The sequence below is a fragment of the Drosophila willistoni genome (genome assembly GCF_018902025.1).
Source record: "Drosophila willistoni isolate 14030-0811.24 chromosome XL unlocalized genomic scaffold, UCI_dwil_1.1 Seg141, whole genome shotgun sequence".
Lineage (NCBI taxonomy): Eukaryota > Metazoa > Arthropoda > Insecta > Diptera > Drosophilidae > Drosophila > Drosophila willistoni.
Window position 1 is genome coordinate 13,974,418 of NW_025814052.1, and position 12,766 is coordinate 13,987,183.

The 12,766-nt window shown below is 37.1% G+C and overlaps 1 protein-coding gene across 6 annotated transcripts in view; it reads left to right on the plus strand.

Annotated features, from left to right (window-relative positions):
* The window catches only part of LOC6641242 (potassium voltage-gated channel protein eag), a 37,730-nt gene that overhangs the window by 9,788 nt on the left and 15,176 nt on the right, over positions 1-12,766 (plus strand). For 2 of the 6 annotated variants that reach the window (XM_023175311.2, XM_023175314.2), the window contains exons 2-7: positions 5,440-5,566; positions 8,324-8,436; positions 8,602-8,652; positions 10,814-10,945; positions 12,134-12,246; positions 12,312-12,455. In XM_023175311.2, coding sequence (XP_023031079.1) covers positions 5,440-5,566; positions 8,324-8,436; positions 8,602-8,652; positions 10,814-10,945; positions 12,134-12,246; positions 12,312-12,455 — 680 coding nt within the window. The remainder of the gene's footprint in view (positions 1-5,439; positions 5,567-8,323; positions 8,437-8,601; positions 8,653-10,813; positions 10,946-12,133; positions 12,247-12,311; positions 12,456-12,766) is intronic. The other 4 variants (XM_047011410.1, XM_023175312.2, XM_023175313.2 and 1 more) reach the window with 3 other exon arrangements.

The following is a 12,766-nucleotide window of genomic DNA, read 5'->3' on the forward strand; positions in this document are numbered from 1 at the left end:
AAACGCTGAGACAGCAAAAATGATAATAAAAAAAATAAAATAAACATTTCGTGTGCGTGTGTGAAGGAATTTTTCGTCGAATACAACGAATATACGAATCCAAAAATGGTAATGGAGATATAAATGTGAAAATCGGGCCTTAAGTTATTTAAGCAATCCGACCTTGAAGTTCACGTCAACAAATTAGTCATCGAATGTTGAAGAAAATGTACACAAAAGCCATGAGCATGAGATTTCAATGTGATTTGATTTCTTCAGGGGGCAGAAACCAAATTTCCAATTGTTATTAACACTTTTTTATACCCTAATTAAGTCTTGCTTTCCCTTCTATTACTCTTTCTATTAATTGGTGTTTGCTTGCCTCTCTCTTTAATATCTAATTATAAAAAGTCACTTACTTTTCGTCGGTTCGGTTCGCGGTTTACACTTAATTATGTAAATTTCCACACACACACAGCCAAATGAAAACGCCAACTCATGGATAGTTAAGGCAAAGAGGGTGTAGGGGGTGGGGGGGTTAGAATTGAGTGGCAAGTGTATTATGAATGCCTTTTGCGCGACAACAACAACAACAACAACAGGAGGTGAAAAACTTTTACTGCAATTCTTTTTAAGCATGCCCCAAGGAGTCGTACATATGTACGTGGTAAGACCTAATCAACATGGTAACACACACCCACACCCACACCCACACACACACAGCCAGCCACTTGCTGTGCATTTTCCACCTGACGCTATGGCTAATGTAATTAAATCGCAATGCTGACAAGCCGTACCCAATTTTCTTTCCTTTCTCCTTTTCCTTATTCTACCTTTACTCTTTTTTTATTTTATCCTTTTTTGGACAATATTTTATTGTGCACTCGACAAGGTCTAAGCCACAGAGAGTGAGAGAGGGAGAAATGAGAATGGATGGAGAAAACCGCGACTAAATGACATGGCCAGCTGGCAATCTGTGGCCTAATCGCAGTAACCGAGCAATAGGCGGAGTAGATGCAAAGGCCGTCGGTCTCTTGGCTCTCACTAATGTCATAACTCACTACAATACTAACGTGTGTCTCTCTGTGTGTGTGTGTGTGTGTGTGTCTGTGTGTGAGAAAGAGAGAGAAAATGGTTAAGTGTATTTGCGGCAAGTTTGAAACAAAAGCAACAAACGTACAAGTTGGAAAATGCAAAACCACAAAAAAATAATGACACAAAATGGCTTTAAGAGGCGAAAAAAATAAAAAAAAAAGAATGCGGAGGACGGGACAAAAGGACCAAGAGGAGGAGGCCTTGCCACGACAAGGCCCATGGCCAAAACCCTCTGCACAGTGGGACCAACTCTTTAGTAAAGTGTTTTGCTTGCAGTTGTCTATTAAAGTTAAATGAAAAATTTAAAAATTTTACAAAATATTTGAGCCAAAATTTGCTTACCACTGTGACTTGCTCATGCGGAAATGAATGTTTTCCAAAATTGCAGCCACATTTGCATGTGTGTCTGTGTGTGTGTGTGTGTTGGTGTGGGTGTAGGTGTGGGTGTGAGTGTGGGTGTATTTAGTTAATGGACTAGTTTTGTTATATCCTGCCGAGGGTCCGAACTACCAAGAACGTTGCCTTGAAGCTGCCTGCCCTCCATACAAAGAGTCAGGGGTACATAGAAAGAGACACAAAGTGGCAGAGAGAGAGAGAGAGAGGGAGAGACCCGGTGTGGGAAATAAAAACACAAATCCACTTAGCAAGGACTTTTATTTCGGGGGGCGGGCGGTAGGTAGGTCTTAGCCTGCCTGCGGTCGAAAGAGCTTACAAAAATCCAAATCAATCAACGACAAGGCCCAAGTCCGAACTTTTTGGCCTAAAACTTACAACTGTAAATGCCTCACGGCTAATTGGTCAAACTGAAGCCACACCGAGGGAGGGGAGGGAGGGGTACATGAGTTGCTAGAGAGGTACAAGAGGCGTTCCGATGGACATCATCAATCATCCACAAACACGACCGCCGACATTGTCGCCCATTTTCAATTCCCGTTGACATTTCCCATCGAATTGTCACCCAAAATGAAAAGCCAAAGAAATAAAATCAAATAAAAGACGCCCTTAAACGAACTGAGAAAGTGGAAAAGAGACAAATTCAAATGTTTTGGGTTGCAGTTTCAAAAATTAATGATTAAATTATTGTCTCACTTTGTGACTCGTTAATTAAAATGGCTTTTGTTATTATAGTCTCTAGCCTCCACCTTCTTCCCCCCCCCCCCCTGGTTACTGCCCCTACCTCTCTTTTCCTTTGTCTTCTACATTTTTCCTTTTTTTTTTGTTGGCGTTCAAATCAAAATCTCATTAATTAGCCTGTCGCATTTTTTATACCCGCTTCATTTTACGCTGTCTGCGAGGTTTTTTTTTTGCCTTTTTGGTTTTCTTTTCCTTTTATTACGGCCATTGGGCAGCCTTTTTTTGCTCAGTTCATTTGTTTAAGGGAGGTCCATAAGCACAAGGAAAAGCGGGAGGAGTGGGGGGGGAGGGGCAAAGATTGTTTATGTTGACATTTATAATACATAATTTATTTGTCGGACTCATAAATAATTATATGGTTTAAAGGCCGCAAATAACCCAAAACAAAAAAAAAGGAAGAAAAAAATTAACATTAAAATAATTTTGTGTTTTTTTATTGTTGTTGTTGTTAATTTAAATACTTTTTTAGCATTGTTTATTAGCCATAATTAATTGATTACGATATATATTTTTATTACCCTATATTGACATCACACAGAATCTGACAACTATATCAATTGATATAATACATATATATTTAGTTTTGGATAGCTCAATAAAAGTTTCATCCATTTGTTTAATGATTGATTGTCGAAAATGTTTGAGGCCGACTTGATAAATGATTTCGTTTGCTGCTAGTTTTGAGAGGCTCTCTCTTTCACTCTCTCTTTATTCAAATGGCACAGCTATCCATTTAACTGCCAGCTGAACAAACTAATTCCCCTAAGGGATAAGCTTATAACAAAAAAAAAAAGAAAACAAAACCCTCCACTTCAATCCAACGAGAACGTTGTGAGCAAGCAAATGGCCAAGGTAAATTGCGAAACTTTGCAACGCGGAATGCCACTGAATGCCAGTTAGTTTAATAGGGCAAAAAGAGTCCAATAGGAATAAATAGAGAGAGAGAGAGAGAGAGGGAGACATAGAGATAGAGATTGAAAATTGGTTAAGACCTTTTCTCATTGACCTGCAGTCAAGTTTATTGCTTAATCACTATTTCCACTTCACATATATACTCTAACCTTTACCAGTTGCTAGGTACTTTCAACGACTTTCAAATTCCCTTTATTTTTCATTAGAAAGAATAATGTTTTCTTTTACTCAACAGTCGCTAAATTTATGTATATAACTTTCGAAAAGTATCCACGTATATTTATCTTATGAAAAGTCGCAACCTGTTTAGTTGGTATGAAGTATACAAATGAAAATTGCATTGATTTTAGCTGTTACATATATCCAATGTCGCCGCTCTTGATTACTTTATCTTATATCTATCTAAAACGACATGGGAAAAAGCAGAAAAAATAACACTCATACGCAGAGCGTAACGAGATAGCATGCCCCAGACCACGCCCCCCAACCAAGTGCCCGCCCATCAACCGCATCAACCTCCTTTACTTTAGCGTTATTTCAACTCCTGCCCCTGCACCACCCTGCCCCTCTCCATCCCTCTCCCGATCTCTCTCTCTCTCTGATACAGTCACGGCAACTGTTGACACTACAAAGTAGCAAAAGCTGTTGTTGTCCTTGTTACTGTCGCGTGTATGTACATATACATATATATGAATTTTCCCATTTTCCTAGCAGAGAATGTGCATGTGCATATTTTTATACATATTCATTGCCCCAGCCAACATGGGTGCAGCTATAGAAGAGCATGATGGGAGAGAGTTTCAATTTCAAGAAATTTAAAAGAAATATATTTATGCTAAGTTGAAAACCTTTACGTTATTCATAAGGGGATTACTTTCATATAGAAACTGAATGTAAAAGTTTTGTCTTTTGTGCCTTTAATGTGATAAAAGACTTAGACTCTTACTTCATATTCCTTTCCCATATAATTGTCAGTCAATGGCATGCCCATGCCCGGATAATGTGCATGTCAATATGGGTTAGTGTGCTGTTTAAGCTCCACACACACACACACACACACACACACAGAGATACACCCACTCATTTGCATATACACTGAGGATGGGTGGTTCTTCCACTAAAACTATATATAATGCCAATATACATAAAAAAAAAAGAAAACAAGAGAAGAGAAGCAAAAAAAAAAAGGCGACAACAATAATAACAACGTCAACTTTCCAGTGTGTTGCATGTCAAAATATTACAACTTTGCGTTTTCATTTCGTGTGCCTCTGTGTATCCTTGTGTGCTACATCCCTTAGCCAAAGAAATATATTGCAATAGGATTTAAACACATAATTTGCTCTCTAAGCCAAGACCCTTCTAAGTCATGGTCAACTATTAAACTAAAAAAAAAAGAACAATTCAAGTTCTGAATACCAATAAAACATTAGAAAAATCTTTAAATCTCTTCTAATCCCAATATTTGTTTCACAAAAAAGAACTTGCTGAGATTTTCCTATACATATATCGAGAATGTTGGCAATGAACATGAAAAAATGTTTCAGCCGTTGGCCATAAAAATACTTTTGTCTCTTTTTGTGATATCATCTGTTGTCTCTACATAGAGCAACATTGTTAGTATCCTTTACATCCTTTGTCATATACAATACAAACATAAGCAGAAAGAGAAAAAGGGAACGAATCAATGTGCCACAATGGGTAAAAGGCAAATAAATGGCAAACAACAAGTCAGAGTCAAAACAGTCAAATAGTCTGGCTAAAGTGAGTCGATGCCATGTCCATGTCCATGCGATGCCACCGAGTGGTTTACACATGTTACCTTACCTTACCTTACATTACATTACATGCCTGACTCCGAATTGGCTTATATAACATGGCAACAACAACCGCTATTAGTCAACTAACTGGCTGACTGACGGCTGACTGGCTGGAAGGATAAAGTGTAATGGATAAAGAGTAAAGGGTAAATGAGTGGATGGATAGATGGATGGATGGATGGAAGGGTGCGCTGCGTCGGGCCCAAAATAAAACGATTTTTATTATGAATGACAACATTTGAAATATTCCAATTACGCGCAAATATTTTGACTTGCGATCAAATTGACTGAAACTTGTCAACTTGCCACTTAAAAAAGCAAAAAAACAGGAGGACTAACTTTGTGTGTACATACATATTTATTCTAAAAAAAGAAATCTACTTATTCTCCATTCTAAACAAAATAAATATAGTTATGCTAATTGTACATTTTATATATTTATAAGTACATCTTGATTAATTGATTAATTGAATTTTATTTACTTTCGATTTCTTTGCAGCGGACAGCTCGTTTCTATTGGCAAATGCACAAATCGTTGACTTTCCCATTGTGTACTGCAATGAGTCCTTCTGCAAGATCAGTGGCTACAATCGAGCCGAGGTCATGCAGAAGTCGTGCAGGTATGTGTACGTATTGCCGATTTATTTTCACTCCGCTCAAATTGCTGTTTCTATTTGCTGTTGTTGCTCTACTTGTTCGTCCAGTGGTTGTCTACCTATCTCTCTCTCTCTCTCTATACATACATATATATATATCTCTTTCTCTCGCGCTATCTATCTTGCTCTATCTTTAATACATTTTAATACCCACTAGCCCACTACATTGAGAATCTAAATCCTAATCATATTCTAAATTCTCTGATACAATATTAAACTAAGCAGATCCATGTAGAAAAATCATGTGGGTGGGGGTGGAACAGATCTCTGCGTGACATGCATAATCATGTTGCTGCTGATGAAACAGTTTACATAACCTACTATTTGTTGCCTACTTTTCAGCTGCCTACCTGCCTGCCTGCCTATGCATACATACATCAAATTGTTTTTGTTTCCTTTTTTGACTTGCTGGACCTTTCTTTTTTCTTTTCATCATCTGCATGCTTGCCGTCCATTTTCATTAACAACTTTTGACAATCGGTAAAGTAGTAAAGTGCATTAAGTCGACAATGGGTTTTTAATGGTCCCAGCCAATTGCCCTGTGCATACTGTTGGCTATATTAAACAATGAACTCTCCCTGGGAGATGGATAAGCCGTTAAGCAGATAAACAACATCATTCCAACCGTAATGAGAAGAGAGAACTGCTGTAGGACCACTCCTGTTATATGTAGATCAAGGAGAGGGGAGGAGAGAGAATGCGTAAAATTTCATCCTTAATGCCCTCTGACAACGACAAGAGCAAAAAAAAAAAAGTGTACCTTAACATTAAGGTCGATTGAATAACTTTACTATAAATGATAGTCAGAAACAATTGGTATATGTATATTTCTAATGAGATATGCCTTCTTAAGGGGGGTGCAGATAATGTAAGCTGGCATGGCATGACAATGGCAACCAAAGCCATTCAGTTGACAAGCACCAGCTTTAGCTATACACAATCAGTTCTTGTTAAACTGTTGAATTGTGGAAAATAATTGCGTATTATCTAAATCAGTATTGCTTAACTTTACACAGCATGTTAACTATATAAATAAAGCGAAATATGAAAGCATAGAAGAGCTCGACCGAGGCCCACCACCACGTTAGACGTCCTTCCCCCCCCCCCCCCCCCCCCCCCCCCCCCCCCCCCCTTATTGCCCAATTCCCGTTCATTCCTGACCTCATAAATCAACAACAAGCGTCCCAAAAGCCCACGTATCCAATGAATCTCTAGTGAATTGTTTGTAATTTGCAGGCCAAAAAATTTGCCACACTGGCTAAGTAAACAAAAAAAGCAAAAAGGAAACAAGAACCTCACTAACATTGCCTCGAGCCGAACTATTAATACCCTTCCCTGCCTCCTGCAAACTATTCATGTGATTGAAACAAACAGTTGAAATCAGATGCACATATGAAGGGGTCCCAAGTGCATCCAATTTGCCCAATGCTCTAACTTGGCTTAGTTACTCGTTTATCCTATGAACAGTAGGTGCAAAAAAAACGAAACATCTCCCCATTTCCCCACTGTGTGGTGCTGATGGTGCTGGTGGCCCGACCGAAGTTTTTAATGGCAATCTAGCGCTTAGCAGGGGATACATTCTCATTTCCTCTTTGCTTCCTTGCCGCCGTACTGTCATGTGAGTGAGTTGCACTTTGACCTACTTTGTTGTCGCTGTTCTTGCTGATGTCGGGGTCGCGGACCAGGCAAACAAAAAAAAAACACACACTCACACACACACACAAAAAGGTCGACCGAAAAATGGAATCACTTTTTACCAAACCTCACCGCAATTTCTTTTTCCTTTTTGCTTTTTGCTCTGTTGTTTTAGCGCAAAGTTTCAGCATTTTTAGCGGCAGTTTGCTTGGCGCCTTCAACAGGAGCCACGATTTCTTGTTTGCATGGTAACCCGATTTTCAGTCAGTAGTTCTTTCTACTCATGGGATTTGAAAATTAAACAGAGTAGTAAAGAAATTACCTAAAAATTTCATTAGCCACACGACATGACAATTTTTGTGTCTTGACCTTTTCAATAAAATGCATTTCACACAAGTCAAATTTAATTTACCCTTTACCCTTAGCTAGGATATATATATATAGATATCATCTATCGCATGTGGCTACAGTGTGGTCAGCCATTCTGTCTATTATCAAAGCCAAAGGCCATCGTTGAAAATTTTCGTTTGAAAAAGGTAGCTTAATTGATTTATCAGCTTCTATGTGGGCTACCTGAACTAAAAAGTTGATAATCAAAAGTTTGACCATGGGAAATTTCACTTTCATTTGCATGTGTATGTTTTCCTCCCTCTCCTTTCATCTTTCTCCTTCACATACATATCATTTTCCATAAAAGTTCAAAAGTAACTTTATAAAGGAAAAAAAAAAAAAACAAGAAAATCAATTTGAAAATTATTGAAAATTAAAGTTAAGCCACACACACAAACACACATACACACACACACACACACTAAACCCAGCCTTAGATAGGCCAGCAGATCAGGTAAGGATGCTGCTTACCATGGAAAACCAAAAACTATCACTAGGCGAATTAAGTTTACTTCCCTCTTCTATGTATATGCAATATTTTATTTGTATTTTTCTCTTTTTTTGTTGGTTTTGTTCGTCTTGTCGGCATGTTCTGTGGAAACTTTAGATATGCATATACATTTTGCCCATAAAATTAATAATCTCATCTTTCATTCTGTTCATTATTTCGCCTATATACCAAACTGAATTGAAACCCTTCAGATGCGGCTTCATGTATGGCGAGCTGACAGACAAAGAGACGGTGGGACGGCTGGAGTATACACTGGAAAATCAGCAACAGGATCAATTTGAAATTCTCCTTTACAAAAAGAATAGTGAGTATCCAATTTCAATTTGAATTTCAGCTTTAACCTCAACAGCCTGCAATTAGTAGTAAGCTAGGTCCCCTATCAGAGCTATCAGATGCTAGAGCACTTATCAAACGATTCGCAAACAATCAATCTTAATCGAATTAACACCAATCGAGTATCAATTTACAGATTTGCAATGTGGCTGCGCCCTATCGCAGTTTGGCAAGGCACAAACTCAAGGTATTACAATTGACCCCGCCCCAAAAAAAAAAGTAGCCCCCGGCTATGGCATCAATTTTACTTTTTTGGCACAGTGTTTCTTTCCTGTTGCATGTGGCAAGATGTAAAAAAAAAAAAGAACTCAAGATATATAAAAATAGAAACAAATGGAAATGGAAATGAAAAAGGCCATTAAATAATAATAAATCAATAGCCAGCTTATACGTATTATTATTCTAAACACGAGGGCTAGTCGATGAGAAACATTTTTCACTTGAATTCAATTACAAGTTGGGGTAAATTTTTAGTAGAGAATGTCATTATTTACCTTACTGCCGACCCTCGTTTGGGTCTCAGTCTCAGCATCAAGTTGAAAGTTCTTTGGAATAAATTTTAAATCCTTTCATTTCCTTTTTGATCCTATGCAAACACAGACACACACGCACACACCTACACGGACTGTGATAAATATTCAAATGAAATAAATAACTAACCAAAAAGAATGAAGGGAATCAAAAATAAATTCCCAAGACTAACCTTTTAAATTTGTTTGCTTTTCGACAATGTGTGTGCAGCTTATAAATCTGTAATTTATAGAGTTTCAAGAGTTTCTCGACAAACTCTTCTTTCAATTTCGATATGAAATCTAAAAAAATTTCCTAAATTTAGCAAAACCTTTGGGCAAACAAAGTTGTAAACTATTCTCGATTATAAACACATTTGTACGCTTTTTCAATCAAGAGCCATCGACAAAAGTGAGCAATTTCTTTTTCATCAATCTGTTGATTCAATGACCCATTGAAATGTTGCCAAAAAATGAAAAAACAGAGATGAAAACTGTTTGCCAATTGAAAAACAAAAGGAGGCAGGCACATTTACATTTTGTTTTTCTAGAATAACAAATAAACCAACTAAAATTTGAGCTCGATGAATACAGTGAGTACAACTCTTCTTGGTAAACCAATTCAAGTTGCAAGTAAGCACAACAAAAACAAAAAGGAAAAAGGAGACATAAAAAAACATGAGAGGAAAAATATCACCTTTCCATCATTTTAGGTTTTTCATTTGATTACTTTGTCCTCAACTCACACACACACACACACAAAAAAAAAGGAAAATGGAACGTTGTGTGTGTGTGTGTGTTTGGTGAAATCGCCGATAGGCAATCAATTGGTTTGCCAAGAAGGTTATGATGAACGACAGCAAAAAAGAAAAAAAAACACAAAGAAAGGACGCAAAAGAAAAAAAACAAGAAAAGGAAGAGGAAAAACGAATACTGAGCAAATTGAATATGCTGACAGGTGTCTCTGGTGGCCATTTGGACTGGACTTGGTGGACTGGTGCTTTCTGTTCGTTTGTCTGTCGCTCTGTCTGTGGGTTTCGTGTAACAGCTGGCAAATTTTGGATGTTACTATTTTTGGCCTTGGTCCAACAACATTTGAGCTCTCAATTAGCGTGTTTTTTCTGTTAGAGCTCGCTGAGGGGGTGGTGGAAGGGGCGGGCGGCGAAACATGAAACAATCGGAAACGGAAATGTGGAATATTTGCGCATTAAATTAGAGAGTAATTATAATCATCTTGATATGCAATTAGTGTTGATTTTGATTGCATTGCCGCACATTGAAGGCATTACAGGATGTGGATGTGTGTTTTGCAATCTGGCAGTCAGATACACCCACACACACACACACACACACACACACACACACACACACACACACACACATGAACGAACAATTTTTGCTCAATTGTATTGTTTGAATCAGCAACCAGCACGTTTTCCATATCAATAATAGTTCGTTGCAATATCTATTTGTGTGTGCGTCTATGTGTGTGTGTGTGTGTGTGTTCTGACCTGATTTTAGCTTTTTTTTTCTCTTAATACCCTTGTAACAATGGGATATACTATGTACATACTAGAATAAACTAGTTTTTGACTTAATAAAAATGACATTAATCAACTTACCAAATTAAAGATCACGTAAGATCATCCAAATTGAGTTTTCTGATCTGAAATAAAACATAATTATTAGTACAAATCGAACTGAACTACTAAAACATCTAAAACAAATATAAAAGAAGGTTATACAAAATGATCGGCATGATCGATTTTAGTCTGTTGGTTCACCCATTGAATCACTTTGTTTGAGTCTTGTAAATTTCTTTTTGACATTTGTTTTTAGAAACCCCGCTATGGCTTCTATTGCAAGTGGCGCCCATACGCAACGAAAGGGATTTGGTTGTGTTATTTCTGTTGACATTTCGAGATATAACGGCCTTGAAGCAGCCCATCGACAGCGAGGATACGAAAGGTGGTGAGTTCAAAACATACAAAAAAAAAATCAATCTTCTGAATTCTGCAATCTCTCTTAATGTCTCAATGTGTACACCACTACATGTACATACACATATACGCATAACTATGTATATACAAATGTGTACCTATATATCGTGATGCATCCTCAAAATTGAATGGAAAATATCTACTATGAATTTGTTTTGGCCAAAAACACACAAAACACTACAATACAACACAACACTTACAGCTGCAGCTAAAAAGTCATTTCCCAACACTATATTTATCTATCTATCTAACTCCCTCACTCCCTACCTCTACCCTATCTATCTCCTCTTATTACTAATTATCTATGATCACTAGGTTGGGGACCCAAAAGACACCAATATTTTTGAAATTTGAGTCGAACTCCTTTTCCTTTTAAAGTAAATTATATGATTGAGCACACGGCGTATACGTTATCATTGGCTAATAAGTCGATTGCCCAAAAAGCATGAGTTTCCATCAAATTATTCAATACGCCTTGTTTTTAAAATCGTGAGAAGAAGGATGTATATTTGAGTCCTGAGATCGTTTTTAAATCATTGTCAAAAGTTAATTAAATAATTTTCAAATTATGCTTCGTGTTTTAAACAAAAGTTTCTTTAACTGGTTCATTTAAAATGAAGAAGATGGCAAATTAACTGAAAATTCTGTATACATCCAACACAGTGAAATTGTTTGTTGTTTTGGGTCCCAACCTAATGAATATCTAGATATGTATACACAAATCTCTATATCTCTATATATATTTCTTTATACAATTGCACAAATTTGATCACACTTTTACTTTCTATCTATCTCTCTTTCTATGTCTATTCCTCCCACACTTACACAAACGCACACGCATAATATACTACGCATACATTAAAACATAATAAACAATCTGATTACTCGTTTGTATATATACATACATACATACATACATTACAATATTTATATATATATATATAAATACACATAACAAAAACTATAAATGATTCTAACTTACTATTATTATGTCTGTAATCTCTTTCTCCATATTCTTATGCTCTCCTTTTGTTTGCTGTCGGTTATTTGTTTTTCTTTCTTTTTTTTTTTTGTATTTTGATGCTTCTTCTTGTTTTCTATTCTTGATGTTGTCTGTGTGTATTTGTCCTTATCGTAGCGGTTAATCTATTCCTTCCAGTTTTAGGTCTCTCGAAATTTGCAAAATTGGCCCGTTCTGTGACGCGAAGTCGTCAATTCAGTGCACATTTGCCAACACTGAAGGATCCCACAAAGCAGTCCAATTTGGCGCATGTAAGTGTCATCGATATGTCACTTTGTCTCTCTCTCTCTCCACATCTCTCCCTCTCTCTCTCTAGATGATGTCCTTAAGTGCGGATATTATGCCACAGTATAGACAAGAAGCGCCAAAAACACCGCCACACATACTCTTGCATTATTGTGCATTTAAAGCAATTTGGGACTGGGTGATCTTGTGTTTAACATTTTATACAGCCATCATGGTAAGTTTTCGATCCACTACAAGACCCTAAATTAGTTATTCGGGAAGTCATTTTAATCTTAATTAATTGCTGACAGATTTCTTAAAACAAAAGTTATCATGTTGGCAGAAATCATTTAAGCGTTTCTCAAAATACGCTTTAATCGTTCATCACCCACATGATGAACATATGTTTTTTTTTTTTTTGTGGAACGAACAAAAATCTAGGAATACAGGACAGAATACTGTAACGATCCTTTTCGTCCTTCGGGATATTTACAATTATCTCTTGGGCTAGGTTCGGCACAACAAAATTTATTTTGTGCCCCGGTG